This window comes from Mus musculus, chromosome 4 (assembly GCF_000001635.26).
Source record: "Mus musculus strain C57BL/6J chromosome 4, GRCm38.p6 C57BL/6J".
In the NCBI taxonomy this organism is placed as follows: domain Eukaryota; kingdom Metazoa; phylum Chordata; class Mammalia; order Rodentia; family Muridae; genus Mus; species Mus musculus.
The window spans coordinates 104,931,814-104,947,366 of NC_000070.6; the positions used below are offsets into that span (position 1 = coordinate 104,931,814).

Below are 15,553 nucleotides of genomic sequence, written 5' to 3' on the forward strand. Positions count from 1 at the left end.
ATTGCAACGCTCTACCCCAACATCATTGCTTAAGGGACTCCTTTGTGCCAGGTACCAGGTCAACCTTAGTGCCCATCATGGCAGTGCTTGGTTCCCCAGTTCATGTGTCAGAAGATAGAAATCAGAACTGAAACCGCTTTGTTAAGGTAACACACATCAGGATGCCAACCTAAGGAGTTTCAACCTTCAAACCTTAGTCCTGCTGCTATTATTGAAAGCAATTCTTACCAGGTAAGCAAGATATATAGTAACTATTGAAACATACACATTTAGTGAGGGGAAGGCCACAGTGGAGTGCTCTGGCATGGTATAGAGTTTCTTTTTAAAGCCATCAGTGCATGGCGTCCTCCAAAGGGCCAAGGATGCATCTTTCCTGGGAAGCAGCTGAATGGAAGATGGTATTGGTCCCACATAGTTGATCACCTCCAAAGGCGAAGGACCTTGTGAGCTGGTGCTAGGAGTGTTCATCGGGGACTGATGTGTCACTGATTGGCTTAGCTAGGGTTTCCATTGCTGTGAAGAGACACCATGATCACTATAACTCTTACAAAGGAAAACATTTAGATGGGGATGGCTCACAGGTTCAGAGGTTTAGACCATTGTCATCATGGTGGGAAGTGTGACGGTCCCCTGGAAGACATGGTATTGGAAAGGAACAGAGACTTCTACATCTGTATCAATAGGTAGCAGGAAGAAAGAGGGACAGTGGCCTGGTTTGAACTTTTGAAACCTCAAAGCCTACCCCCAGAGATACACTTCCTCCAACAAGGCCATACTTCCTAATAGTGCCATTCTCTCCTGACCAAGGATTCAAATATAGGAACCTATGGGGGCCACAAATTATTCAAACCACCATACTACGGTTGCTGTGAGCTTCTCATATGGGAGACTCTTTGAGCTTGGATGCTCCTTCAAGTCCTGAGGCTGACTAGGTGGCTTGACTCTGTGATGTAGCAGAATGCACATGGGCACAGCACAAACTGTTGAGCACTAGTTCTCATTGGCTGATCTTGCCCCAGATGAAGGACTTTCAAACGCCCTTTGTTTGTATTCCTTGTCTGTTCAAAGCCAAACCCGAGGCTGTGTTAGTGAGTAGCAAAAAAACCTGGGAGATGGTGTTCAGGACAGACGTATTATCTCTTCCATCTTAAGCAAGGACCATGACCCCTCCAGCTATAGTTTCTTCTTTTGTAAAATAGGGTTGATTACTTCTTCATGACAACATGGAGTCAGAGTAAACAAAATAATATTGAAAAAGTGGTAGTGAGTATCATTTATCTCAATAATAATACTGAGACAGTGAAAAGATCTGGAATTTGGGATCCAGACCTTGTGTTGATCATTGTGGTGTGGCTATAACAAAGGACATGAAGCTGAGAGGAGAAAATCATGTCTTAAGTTCCAGAAGCAGGGAGTGTTAGAGCATGGCTGGCCTCATCTCTGTGTTGGCGAAGGGCCCTTTTAGTGCATTATAATAAAGCAGGTAAGTGCTTGAGTCTCAGATCCTCCTTTTACAGAGTCCAAGAGACCACACCCTCATGCACCCTCATGACTTCATCAAACCCAATCCAATCCAATGGTTTCCTCAAACCCTACCCGTAAATTCCATTAACATAAACACTTAGTTCTGAACACATGAAGTTTGGGAGCACACATTCAAACTCTAGAAGAGTTTACTGTTAAATCAAATTTGCCTCTTAGTAACAGTGCAAACTGAGAAACCCAGAGAGGACCAGCCAGTCTTCCCAGGCATAGTTAGTTATATGATAAACACTTACCATGGATTGTCTAGTTACTTGGCTGTTGAATACTATTATCAACCCCACTTTATTGATGGGAACAGAGGTGACAAAGGTTCAACTGAAGGTCACCCAAACACAGCCCTTCTACTTCCCAGGTCCACAGCATGAATTTTTAACCCTTGACTAAATTGTTCTCTCTCTAAGCCAGATCCTAACACTGTAAACTGATAGTAATGACACATACCATGTCATACTGCTAAGGGGTTCAAAGGTTGTGCTCAAAAAGCAGCAGCTTATACACACCAGTGTCAGCAGTTTTATAGTGGAGGTGGAAGAGGAGGGGGTGGAGGAGAAAGGGGTAGAGGAAGAAGAGGGGAAGGAGGGGAAGGAGGGGAAGGAGGAGGAGATAATGGAAAAGATATATTCAGGGCACAGCTGACTGGCACTTCATATCTTAAAAGCAAGCTTTCTGAAATTACTGCAGAAAAGAGGTGTGGAACAGACAGAAAACCTGGGGGGAGCTTGCTTGTTCCTTCTTTAAAATGCACTAACACCCTTAAGCTAGAAGAGATTCAGTTTCTCTCAAGGTTTCTTCATTTGGTTAGGATTCCAATATACAAAACAATCTAAGAAATTTAAATGGCCCCATTGGCTGAGGCATTTACATAGTACAGTGGAGGGCAAAGCAATAAAGTGACTCAGAAAAGCTATTTAACCCTTCTCCTTTAGGTGTTTGCTAAATTGCACTTTATGTAAAACTGTCATAACCCTGATAGAGAGTGACTGACGGTTTTGTCTGGAGAGGATATCAGGATCTACAGGGAGCCCCATCAAATAAACAGGCTCTGTGGCCTCTTTCCAGCTGCCCAGTGGGCAGCGTCTGCTTGAAGCCTTCTTTCCCTCCTTCCTCTCCTCCTTTCCACTCCTTCCCCTCCTCTCCTCCTCCTCCCCCTCCTCCCCCCCCCCTCCTACTCCTCCTCCTCCTCAATTGTGTATCTGTGTATGGAGATACACACATGCTGAAAGGCAACTCTCAAGAGGGATTTGGTTGCTTCCTTTCACTGTGGATTCTGAGGATCTAGCAAGTGTTTTACCTAAAGCATCCTGTTGTCCCAGAAACTCCATTCTGGCCCCTAAACTCCCGAACCAGATAATGAAGAATGGCCAGTAGTTGGGCAGTTGGCAGGCTGTGGCACATTTGCACAGATTGTAAATTCTAATTTAAGGCCCCATCCCCTGTCTGCTGATATAATTAAAACCTAGTCTGCTTTGCTGGGGGCTGCAGTTTAAAACTGGCCTCAGAGGGACATAGTCCAAATTTTCCTCAGAGACCCTCAACACCAACACAGAGTCACTGCTTCAGCAACATTTTGATGTCTGGAAGCAACACTGAACTACCACTGCCAGGCTGACTTCCTGTGTCTTCAGCAAGCTGTGGTTTGCTGGTAAGGCCATCCTACTTGGTCCTCTACAGCCTGTGCCTCAAGGAGGGTCTCTGGTGGCTTGAAAATATCAGGTTCTTGGTCTGGGGAGATGGCTCAGCGTATAAAAAGCTTGCCATACAGCTGGAATCTAGATTCCCCAGTACTCACCGAGAAGCAGGCAAGCTTGGCACCTGCTCCTTGCAAACCAGAAGGCAGAGATAAGGGATGCCCTGGGTAAGCCAGTGAGAGACCTTGAATAAATAGACAGTGATCGAGGGAGACAAGGTCAACTCTGGGCCTACATACACAGAAACTATCACTCACTCTCTTGTTACCAGATCTCACTCTGTCTCTGAAGGCCTTTTGAAGGTGAAACTGAAAACTGTATTGCTTGTTCCTTTAATGTTGTGCAGGCCTGGGGGGGGGGGGGGTCACAGCCACACCCATTTTTCTCACCTCACACTCCAGCCACAGGTATGCTCAGCCTCCCAGGCCAGGAATCACTGCCTGCTGGGCTTTCTCAGCCTCAGGCCTTTTAAAACTTTCTCTCCTTGCGCCTCAGCTGGTAAATAACTGTGATTTCCACTGCCTAAGGGCACCAACTTCCTTTTCTCTGAAAAGTCACTTGTTACTCAAACCCAGTTAGGTTTGTCCTGCCCCGCCTGTCCTCCTGCAGCAAGGCCCTAGCACTGACCTTGGGGTACTGTCAGTGTCTCAGTAGGTGGCCTCTTCCACAAGACAATGAAAGTGGGGAGGGAGAGGGATGTCAATTCCATGAGGCCTTGGGTGCTCAGGAAAAAGATAGTAAACTCTACCATTAGGAAAAGGGTGTGCATTACAGCGGTCTTTGGAAGCCCAACAGGCTTCAGGCTGTTGCTGGCTTCATTCAGACCCTGGCTCCGGTGCTCATTTGTAACCAGAAAAATCTTCAGAACGCCCTGATCCTCAGCTCCGTCCTCATCTCAGAAGCCTGTTGGTGGAACTGCAGACACTCAGAAGCAGCAGAGACATTGCTGCACAGCAAAGAGGCAGTAACATAAACAAATGCAATGGAATAGGAACCCAGAACACCCTTTACCCGTCTAGAATGCAGCCTAATTGTTCTTGGTCCCCACAAGCATAAATGCATAATTAAAAGGACGTGTGTCATCTGTGCATTCTCTGAATGCCTAAGCACAGAGACAGAAACATGAGCTGGAAAAAAAAAATGCGCTCCCAGCCTCTACAGACCTCAGGGTGAAGCAGGGTGAGGTCAGAGCAGACACGTGTACAAGAGAGATGACTGTGATAGAAGTAGGAAAGTAGAAACGGGCGGGCGAGCAGAGGCTGCTGTAACAGCGGAGGCCAAGCGTGCTTTGCCTAACCCCAGAGCAAGAAGACACTTCTGGAAACTGACACCTCAGGTCTGTGTCAAATGATGAATATGAGTCCAGGAATATATATGGAGAGGTAGTCCAGGCAGAGGGCACACTGTGAACAAATGCACATGGGCAGCTTGGTTTTCTTGGGGGTGGTAGTGGTGGTGGTGGGGTTGGGTGGATGGGTCTAATGGAGTAGGAAGTGCTAGGGAAGGAAGATGGAGATAAAGGCAGCCAGGGCCTTGTGTGTGCACCTCAGGAACATGTAACTTAGCATCGGGCCGTGGGGGACTCCTGAAGGATTTTAATAAGGGAGTGCCATCATTAGAAGAGCAATTTAGAAGCACTGTTGGCAGCAAATTAATTGGTAGTTCTCGGAGAAAGCCCTTTTTGAAATGAGAATCCCCTCCAGGCCACTATCTGAAATCTGCTCATTCATTTTGTTCTGGGTTGCTTTGGTAAATATTTATTGAGCACTTGGAGCCACTCGTGGAGAGCCTGTGGGCTCCGCGAAAATGAGAGTACGTCTCTACCTGCCACCGAGGAGCTCATGGAATCCAGGAAAAGCAATGTATTCACTTGAGACATTACTGTAAGACACGGGAAGTGATGAAGAGTAAGACCGGAAGGGAATGGCAGCTGGAGAGCTCTGCAGCCAGATGTGTGTGGTGTTGGATGAAAGGCTGAGATGGCCATACACAAAGCATTATGGGCATACAGATATTCTGTATGGCGAGGGCACGTTTAGAGGTCCCTAGGGCCATTATGAGACATCCAAGACAGAGAGCCATTGCCAGAAGAGGCCTGAGGAGTGAGATTTTGAGGGGTAGTGATACCAGCCTCATGGGAGTTTCTGAGCTACATGTAAAAGAAACAAGTGTGAATTGAGCAGTGGGTGTCTAGCAAAGACAGCCCACACATTTCAGTCAACGGGTGAAGCACAGGCTAAGAGGATGAAGGAAGTCATGGTCCTTATCCATGAAGCACAGCAGGTCTATGTTGTGATCATAGAATAAAGAGATGAATAGCAGGGATGCAGGGTTCAAATACTTGTCTAGCGTTATGTAAACTCTTGGAATAGAGACTCAGTTGGAGGGAAGGTGGGAGGGAAAAGAATGTGTAACAGCAGATTCAGATCCAGGAGCTAAAGGAGTTAGCATTTGTGTTGGCTGGCTTTAGGTCAACTTGACACAAGCTAAACTCATCTGAGAGGAGGATGCCTCAGTTATAAAGAATGTCTCCATCAGAGCAAGCTGGAGGCTTGTAGGGCCTTTTTAGAACTTGTAATTGATGGTGGAGGCCCCAGCCCATTTTGGGTAGTGCTACCCCTGGGCTGGTGGCTGTGAGTGCTATAAGAAACCAGGCTGAGCAAGCTATGAGAAGCAAGCCAGTAAGCAGCACTCCTCCATGGTCTCTGCATCAGCTCCTGTCTGCAGTTTCCTGCTCTGTTTGATTCCCTGCCTGATTTCCTTTGGTAATGGACTGTAATATGGAAGTGAGATAAACCCTCCGCAAGTTGCTTTTGGTTATGGCGTTTTGTCATGGCGATAGCAACCCTAACTAACACAGCGCATTATCTGATTAATAGTGCAGGGGGAAATGCCAGCTTTGGAAAAGAGAGTGAAAAACTTGTTATGGAAATATATTATAGAATCATTGAGTCACCGAAGGCTTGTTCGAGTGAAGCTAATTGCCAGTGGGAAAATAAGTGCAAAAATATCAGCTGAAGCCGATGGCCACTGGACTAACTGCTAGGTATTATCTACAGCCACTGCTGCCATTTTTGTTCCTGGCACAGCCTGATTGCCTTGTTCTCCTTCATCCAGCCTTGAAGAATTTCCTGGGAAATGAATAGGAACCCCTCCATAATGCCCCGCCCACATCTCCCAAGTGCAGCAAGCTTTTAAGATGACTGATTTGTCATAACTGCCTTGGTATCAGAAGCCTACCAGAGGCATCCCAAGACAGTGCCTGGTCAATGTGTCTCATGTGGTACCTTAGGCGAGCACTCATTTTTTGTTTTGTTTTGTTTGTTTGTTTTTTAGGGAAACAGTGGCATGTCTGAGCACATAGCATGCTACTGCAGTAGAAACCCTGACTAAGGCAGGATTCCCAGCAACTTCCCAAAGATAGAGAAATGAAGCAGGTTCTGGGACTCGTAAGACCTGAATGGGCAGGGTTTGATGAGGAAAAAGTTGGTCATTAGTATTCATTTGGGGCACTGGAAAGAGGATTATTTATATTGCTATGAAAATACTATTAGGACCTTTGAATTCCAGTTCCAGTGTTTGTCTGATTTCTGATGAATGAACAGAAAGGCTTTCTCAAAGAAAAGTCTGTAGATATAGACTAAGGATTGTTGTTTCTGTCCTCTGAAAGGCTTTGCATCAAAACACCTGCGAAAGCAACCAAGGTCATGTCTTCCTCAAAGGCTCAGAAGACCCTCAGTGAGCATGGCTTTCTTCTTCCATCACTTCTGCAACGTTCTGGTTGCTCTGATCTGCCTCCCTTGAAAATGTAAAGGACCTGCATGCCCCCTGCTTTTGTTTATGCTGTCCCATGCACCCAGAATGGCTTCAGAGCCTCCCCTTCAGTGAAAATATTTCATCTCCCTTCCTGTGGGCTTCACCATACTTAGTCGTGTGTGTGTGTGTGTGTGTGTGTGTGTGTGTGTGTGTATGCACACATTCACATGTCTGTTTCTGCCTGTCTGTGTATGTGTTTGTGTTTCTTCTGCCTGTCTGTCTTCCTGTCTCTGTGCTTGTCTATGAGTCTGCCTGCCTGTCTGTCTATGTGTGTGTTTGCACACGTGCGCAAGTACACGCTCATATGTCTGTGTCTCTGTGTCTGCCTGCCTGTCTGTGTATGTGTCTTTGATTCTGCCTGTCTGACTGCCTATTTCTGTGTGTCTGCTAGTCTGTCTGTGTGCTTGTCTGTGTTTCTGCTTGCCTTCCTGTCTCTGTGTGTGCATCTATGTATGTGTGTGTATGTGTGTGTGTGTGTGTGTGCGCGTGTGTGAGTGCAGATATGGGGGTTGGAAGACAACTCACAGGAATCCGTTCTCCCCACCTTGTAATTCTGTCGGTTGGCAAACAACATGCTAGTTAGTTTGGAGGATTCTGGGAGATTCTCCCGTCTCTGTTTCCTGCCTTGCTGGGGGAGTGCTGGGATTATGGATTCAAGCCACCTTACTTGACTGTGTGAGTTCGTCAGGTTGAACTCAGGCAACCAGACTTTCAAAGCAAGGACTTTTACCCACTGAGCCACCTCAGGGCCCCAAACTGATCCATGATGCCACTACATATTTATTGGCAAAACATTCAACCTTGTGGTTAGATGGCTGTTTCCATAACCACCTTCACTGAAGGAACAGTCGCTGAGTGTTTAGGGTTGCTCGACTTAGCAGGCCCAGCTATCAGCTGAAGATAACAGAGGTGGATAGAATGCCTGCATTGTGAGAAAATGGAAAGGCTCGGAGAGCCAGTGGGCAGTTGAGATAAGTTAGAAGGTGATAAGCAAGCAGAACTGACCCAGATCAGTGCCTGGAGGCACATGACCACCGGGGGACGCTTGGTGGCTGTCTTCCTGTCTTTATGGGTGGAGACATGACAAGAGAGGAGTTTGACCTGTAGCTCCAGAAGTTCTAGAGTCCTTCCTTAAAGCATATGGGGAGTACCCCATAGGATGCAGATATCTGCGGACATAGGCTACACTTGTCAACCCTTATACCCACATCAGGGGCTTTAACTTTCAGGTTGAATCTGTTCCCAGGGCAGGCGAGGGGGCATCAGACTGCTTTGTGCTGTCTTTAGCCTTTCCTAGTGGTCTTAGGTATTAATCCCTGGTTCCAGGAATACAGGCAGTCTTCCTACTGTCCAGCTCTTGGATTCATGGAAGGTGACTGTCTACATGCTATTTTGAAGATGTTTCTATGTTAGTTAGCATTGGCAGCTATGGTTACCCCTATTACTAGAGCATAATTTCTTGGCTTCTGTGGCCTTCCCGGTGCTAGTGTACTGATAGACTCAGGGGTGAACGTGAGCCCCAAAGCCAGGCTGCATGAATCAAATTCCTGGTTTGACCTGTGACCTGGAGGGAGGGATGCACTTAGGCTTTCTGTGCTTGGTTTCTGTCTGCACCTGGGAATCCAACGGAGGTGAACAGGAATTCAGATCAGTGTGTGCCACAGGGACATGTGGGAGAAGTATTTGCCTCTTGTGTCACCACTACCATTAACTCTTCGTGATTTTATAAAATAAAAAGTGAATGAGAGACACCTGTTGTTCTCCAAGTTTGGCTAAATGGAGACCTCATAACATCACATGCAGGGAACTGGCCTTAGAAGTGTTTGACCCTGGCGGCCTCATCCTTCTGAAGTGGCACTTACTTTGTTGATGGTGTCTGGTCGCCCCTCCTTTCCATCTTGGAGATAAGCCTGTTCTGTTTAGGGGACACTACACCTTTCATCTTTGATTGTTCCCACAATAGCACAGGCTTGGCTTTGCCGTGTGCTTACCAAATGAAGCTCACCTGGTCCATCCAGAGCGGAAGTGCCCCGGATTGTTTCCAAAGCTATTTTCAGTGCAGTCTGCTGACATTAGAGGGGGTTGATTGTTTCTGTGGATGCTCAAAGCTGACCTCAGAAAGATGGTGCAAGGGAACGTTAAACGTCTACAATTCCCATTCATGGACCGTATGGACCTGCTAACCTTTCCAAGTGTGCATTCTCTGGTTCATCTATTCACCACAGACTTTGTGAACCACTGGACGAGGCTGAGATAAGTAAGACTCTGTTATCATCTAGACTCTGAAAGGCTTGTAAATCTCCATTGATTTGCCACATTTTTATTGAGCAGCAATTCCATTTTGGTGAGAAACCAGGAAGTCTGCTGGGAAGGGGCCGCAGTGATGTCAGACTAACAGGATGGGGCTTAGGGAGGGTCTCAGCTGATTGGGAAATGCACTCGAGCCGGATTGAGTGCTTGAGAAAGCCACTTTGAAGGATTTTCAGCATGTGAGGGACTTACATGATCAGATTTGTGTCGTTAAACAGATTTGTCTAACAGCTGGGTAAATGAAGGATTAGAAGAACCCAGGGTCAAAGCATAGAGACCACAAAGAAATCATTTCAAAATAATGAGAAAGGCTTCAAGGCAGTAGCGAGAGCAAGAGGACAGAGAAGAACACTTGCTGAAGAAGACAAGATCACGAGGATATGGGGCTGTGGTTTTGGCCAGAAGGCTTAACCCACTGTCAGTTCCCAGGCTACCCCCATGATGGTATCTCATGTCCTCAACTCTGAATTCTCAGAGGGTGACAAACTGTAAAGCCCAAATCACACCTATTTCCCATGCATGCCAGGATGAAGAAATTGCAGTGTTGGAAGAGGCTTTGGGGACCAGCGAGGCCGACACCCACTCTGGTGCATGGCTGAGTGAAACAGTGACCTCTCTGTGGTACCTTTGAAGATCAGGCATGATGCCACACATTGCATTGTGCCTACCCTATTCTCCATCTAGCTCCTGCCTCTAAGCTTTTCTTGTATGTTATACTTACAGGCTATGTCTCCCTAATATTAGATGACAATAGCCAAGAGAGAAGAGCCTTTCAGTGTTGAAAACTGTATCTCGTCCATGTAGTAGGTGCTCAATGGATATTTATTGGAAGAGGAAGTGAGCCAAGCATAATCAGGTTTGCCCCACCCAGAAGTAGTGATCTTTGCACACATCCTTTGCTTAAAGGTTATCAAATGCACAATTTCTGTTTCCTAATTTTTGCAAAATCATTTCTACAGAGATTAAATTCTATCAAGCTTTTAGTTCACATGGCTCCAGATAGTAAAGAAAAAATAATTATTACATTACTTCAGAACCACTAACCACTGGCTAGTTCACACCCATTTTGGATGGCCAGAACAAAAAAAAAAAAAAAATGAAGAGCTGGTGAGTATGTTGATAAACAAGAATCCTTGTGTACCATTGGTGGGAATGTAAAACGATGCGATTGCCAAGGAAACCAGTACAGAGGTTTCTAACAGCTTAAAAACAGAATTGCCATGTGATCCAGCAGTTCAACATCTGGGCACATAACCACGAGAATTGAAAGCAAGGCACAGAAACAATGTTTGTACACAGAGTTTTCTAGAAGTCTAATACCCAGTAACTAAAATATGCGGAGAACCTCTGTATATGACCCTGGCTAGCCTTGAGAGAGGATCCTCCTGCTTCCACCCACCAAGTGTGAGGCAGCTTGCTTGGCCGGAAGAAAGGAAATTCTAGCACTACATCATGGCTAAACCTGAAGGGTACCATACTAAGTTAATAACCAGTCATTACCCATACTAAGTTAATAACCAGACAAATGCTATATATATTTTTTCCATTTGTTTAAATACCCAGAAGAGTCAGACTCAGAGTCAGAAAGTGATGTGAGAAGGGAACATGGAGCTATTGTGTGAGGGATGTAGAATCTCATTTTATAAGATGAAGAGTACTGGAAATTGGTTGCACAACAGTGCCAATCCTTCTCATCGTGCTAAACTGAAATCTTTCAGTAGGCTATGCATTTTATGTTAATAAATATTTACCACGAAGTGTGTACATCTGCTATCTTATTTGATCCTGAATTGTGAATTGTTATGAGAAGAAGATGTCTATCCTATCCACCCCCCCCCCCCCCCGGCCTATACTATTTATGAGAACAGGTCTCTTTGAGTAGCCCAGACTGGCCCTGAACTCCTGATCCTTCTGTCTCATCTGAATAAGTACTGTTCTGTAGTAATAAAAATAGGTAAGAGTTGTAAAAAAGATTTCATAAGATACCTGACTGGAGTAGGGCTAGCCTGAGACATCACACTCAGGATTCCTGACTTCACTCCCAGCACAGGCTTCTGCTGCATCAAGAGAGAGGACACAGGGATGATTTAGCTGGCCTGTTGACTAAAGTATAAGAAAGGGACCATTGGACACTTGGAGAAAGATCTATAAGCAAGTGCTGGGGTGGAGGTGTGTAGTGGGAGCAAGAGGAAGAAAAGCAGCAGTGCATATAGCATGAACTCCAGTGTGCAGCACCTGCCTTCTGCTGCCTGTCAGCTTCCCTCCCTTCCTAAACCCTCGGAGGGCAGGTGTGAGTCAACTGTAAACACGGTGGTGAGAACCGGTCACACAGAGTTCCCTCCCACAGCTGGCAAAACGCAACGTCACTGCCATGGCAATGGCCTGTGTGCATGCAACTTAGGGAGGGAGGGAACAAGGGAGGGAGAGTGGGAGAGAGTGAGAGTGGGAGAGAGGGAGAGAGGGAGAGAGGGAGAAAGGGAGAGAGGGAGAGAGGGAGAGTGGGAAGGAAGGAAGGAAGGAAGGAAGGAAGGAAGGAAGGAAGCAAGGAAGGAAGGAAGGAAGCAAGGAAGGAAGGAGAAAACGAAAGAAAGGGGGAAAAAGCTTGAAAATATGAAACATGACCAGGAAAGGATAGTGGGTCTTACTTTTTGAAATGACTCCATTAAATGTCCTCCTACCTTCCATGTAGGCAGAAGATGCCAGGATGCATTTACAAAAATAAATGAGCTTTAAGAGGAGATGGGAACAGTAGAAAAAGTATCAAGCCTATTTGGCTAGACAAACGGCCAGCTCACTATGTAGTCCTCGCCACTCCCTCACTATCCCTACCTTCTCTCTGTCCTAGACCTGAGCCACCATTACCAAGTGCTACGGTAGCTTTTCATTTGCTCAGTTTGACCTGTTCACTAAAGGGAAGCACTAACACAAGAATATTATCCAGCCTCTTGTAGCTTTTATTTATCACAGCCCTACTATGTGTTGGGCCCTGTGCTGGACACTTTCTGTATAGTAACCCCAATCCTTCTAGTGTTTGTAATATTAAACAACTCCATGTGAAGTTAAGATAAGGTTGCAAATAGTATTTCCCTGGATGAGAAAGGGTAACGTTGGAACTTGGACATAAGACGTCTCAAGTTTTCTCTTAACACAGTGTAAAATTTCAATCGTTAAGTTATAAAGATATCTAAGGGCATCAAGGAAGCAGTGAAGTAGCTGGTCCTACCTGGTCTTCCTAGAGGCAATTTTGATGGAGAATGAGCTTGAAATCAATCAGGATGTGAAAGGCAACTTGACATGGAGATGGGAGTGTACAAGCAGGCCAGAATGGCGAGCCAGGGCAAGGTCACTAGGTCAATTGTAAACCACTCATTTGGTGTAAGACTGGTCATCTTTTAATTGTTTTATGTGGAGATAAAATTTCATTTTTTTTTGAGCAAACAGAGACCATATTAGAAAGACAGTTGTTCTATGACAAAGCAGATTTTAGCTTTTTTTTTTTTTTTAAAGAAAGAATCCATCCAAAGGTTTATCAGCTAGTCACAGTGGTGAGTGCTTTTACCCCCAGCACTCTGGAGGCAGAGGTGAGTGGATCTCTGTGATCCTGGTTCACATAGAGTTTCAGGCCAGCAGGGCTGCATAGTGAGACCCTGTCTTAACAAAACACCCAAAAGGTTTATGATCAGTCCCTATTACTATCTCTATTTGGTCCTCTCATGCCAGGAAAACATCCAATATAGCCAAATTTAAGAGGGAGAGAAATCCGTATGCTCACCTCACAGAGACAGCAGTAGCACAGACTAACGTGGCTTACCTGGTGAGCAATGCTGTCACATCGGCCATTGGAGACAGTTAAGTGTACAATGAAGCCAACTGATCATGCAGGGTGTTTGCCCAGGGTAACTAGACTCTTTTGTTCTTCTTCGTGCTTTAGGAAGGGATAAGAAACTTCAAGGAACTTCGAGCCAAATTTCAAAAGTTCAATGCTGCACCTCTTCCAGGGCCAATGAGGTTTCCAGCTGGCGTGTCTCGAAAGCATGACAGAGGTTCCACACAGCCAGCTCAGGATCTGGCTAATAGGAAGTGCCTCTCATCCCACCATCATCAAACCCCGTCTCATTCTTCCACTGGAGTGTCCCAGCCTCTTAAAAACCAGACATTGAAGTCGGCTCAGGGAGATGAACTTCAGAAGACTTCAAGTTCCTCGGGAACTCCAGAAAAATCTACAGTGTGTCCTGAAAGGGATTTCCAGAAAGCTGCCGTGCCATTGGATGTGACTAAATCAAGAGCTAAGACATCCAACGAGGAGAAAGGAATGACTCTCAGTAGCTTCAGATACAAGCTTTGGAACTGGGAGAAAGTTTCATCTCAGAATGGTGAAATGTCCCCAGCTCCACTCCTTACCAATGGCGGGATTAAGACCTTCCACTTTGAAGGGCAGAAAACCATGGGGCTTGCTCAGGACAAACCAGAGAAGAGCCTGAAGGCAACAGGAGCCCAGACTCTTCCTCCCCAGAGCCATTCGATGGCCCAGAGAAAATCACCCGTGACCTCCAAAGCCTCCAGTGTATCACTTCCTCCACATAGCAGGAAGAGCACAAAAAGCCCTGCCACTGAGGGAAGCCACAGGAGCAGCCAATGCCAGCCTGTTTATGAGTGTGAACTTGACAGCCTGGTTCCAGGTAAGAAACTGAGTCTCCTTGGGACTGGGGGCCAGACTGTTCTCATTCCAAGCCTGCAGACTTGACATGTAGGTGGCCTGTGCAACAGAAAGAAAGCCTGCCTGTGGACAGCCTGTCCAAGCATAGTCCTGGGTTGGAATAAGCATTTAATTCTGAATTACACTGTGGCAGAATTCGGCCGACTTGAATCCCAGCTCTACCTGTCACAAGCTGTATGAGTGTGGGGAATTTATAAGCTTCTGAAAGCTTAGTATGTATGTTCCATGAATCAGATTCATCACCAGTCTTCTCTGTGTGGAAAACACAGCACAGAACTCATCACTTTTTCAGGGCAGTAGCCTAAGAGGGATACCCCAGTCTTCTGTCCTTCTTATTCTTTGCATTGAATACATAACTGGCTCTTTGACTCTACCTTAAAGTAAGTTCAGAACCCCTCAACTTTTGTCTCTGCCCTCAGCTGTAGTCTTCACCACACCGTTCTCTCACAGAGCCATTGCTAGCTGGGGCTACTTCCACAGGACTGGCCCCTGGGATTCTGTGTTCCTCTCCACAGACACGATGATCCTCTAAAATAACATGAATCTGACCATATCACACTGCTGCTCAAAATCGGCTCCACCTTCCAACAGTGCCTCACATAGTGATGCTTGCCTGCTTCTCTGTCCTTCTCATCTCTTACCATTGCCTGCTCAGTCTTTAGATATATGACAATGGCTCCACCCCAGGTCTGAGCACCGTCAGTCATCTATCTGTCAGGAAAATTCTCCTACCAGCTTCAGAATGACCAGGTGCTGTCTCCCTCCTTCGTAGTCTCTGTTGTAGTGTCCCTGGCTCTGAATGGACAGATGCTGTTTGAAACATCTCTGCTGTTCCTGTTACCCTTAGGCTTCAGGCAGGACTCTGGTTTTGCTCAGGTTACTTGCCTCTTCCCAGGAAACTGCCATACACTTGTCTGCCTTTATAAGAAGGAGATTTTCAGAGGATAAAACTTACCTTCTTCACCATCTTACATCCCCCTCCTCCTCGCAAAACAAGACCAGGTTGATGAAGTCTTCAACAAATAGTGATTAGATGGGTGTGTGGATGGGCGAATGGGTGGATGGGTGGATGGGTGGATGGGTGAATGGGTGGATGGGTGGATGGGTGGATGGGTGGACAGGTGGGTGGATGGGTGGGTGGGTGGATGGGTAGGTGGGTGGGTGGATGGATGGGTGGATGGGTGGATGGGTGGATGGATGGGTGGATGAGTGGACAGATAGTTTGATGGATAATGATTCAGCCACATACAATCCTATGGCTTTTCCTTTTTCTTAAGAATGGAAACTAAAGTACTCACTATAATTTAACAATGCCTTTGCAGTTAGCCCTTGCATCTCTGACTTCTCCTAACTCACATGCCAGGTAACCTCCAGAACTCTCTTCTTTGTTTGTTCCTACTTTATCATTAATGTCCTCTTATGATAATGAAGATTCCTGAAGAGGAACTGTGTTTGTTTCTGTTCGTGGTTCTAGCTC

General features: G+C 46.1%; 1 protein-coding gene across 7 annotated transcripts in view; it reads left to right on the forward strand.

Moving 5' to 3' along the window:
- Fyb2 (FYN binding protein 2) overlaps positions 1 to 15,553 on the forward strand; it is a 181,564-nt gene that overhangs the window by 96,513 nt on the left and 69,498 nt on the right. For 4 of the 7 annotated variants that reach the window (NR_104376.2, XM_017320219.2, NM_001285952.2 and 1 more), the window contains one exon: positions 13,291 to 14,038. Coding sequence is in view for 6 of the 7 variants with exons in the window: in XM_017320219.2 (XP_017175708.1) it covers positions 13,291 to 14,038 (748 nt within the window). In the remaining variant the exon portion in view is untranslated. Of the gene's footprint in view, positions 1 to 4,475; positions 4,570 to 13,290; positions 14,039 to 15,254; positions 15,440 to 15,553 lie in introns of those variants that run through there. The other 3 variants (XM_006503083.3, NM_001285953.2, XM_006503085.3) reach the window with 3 other exon arrangements.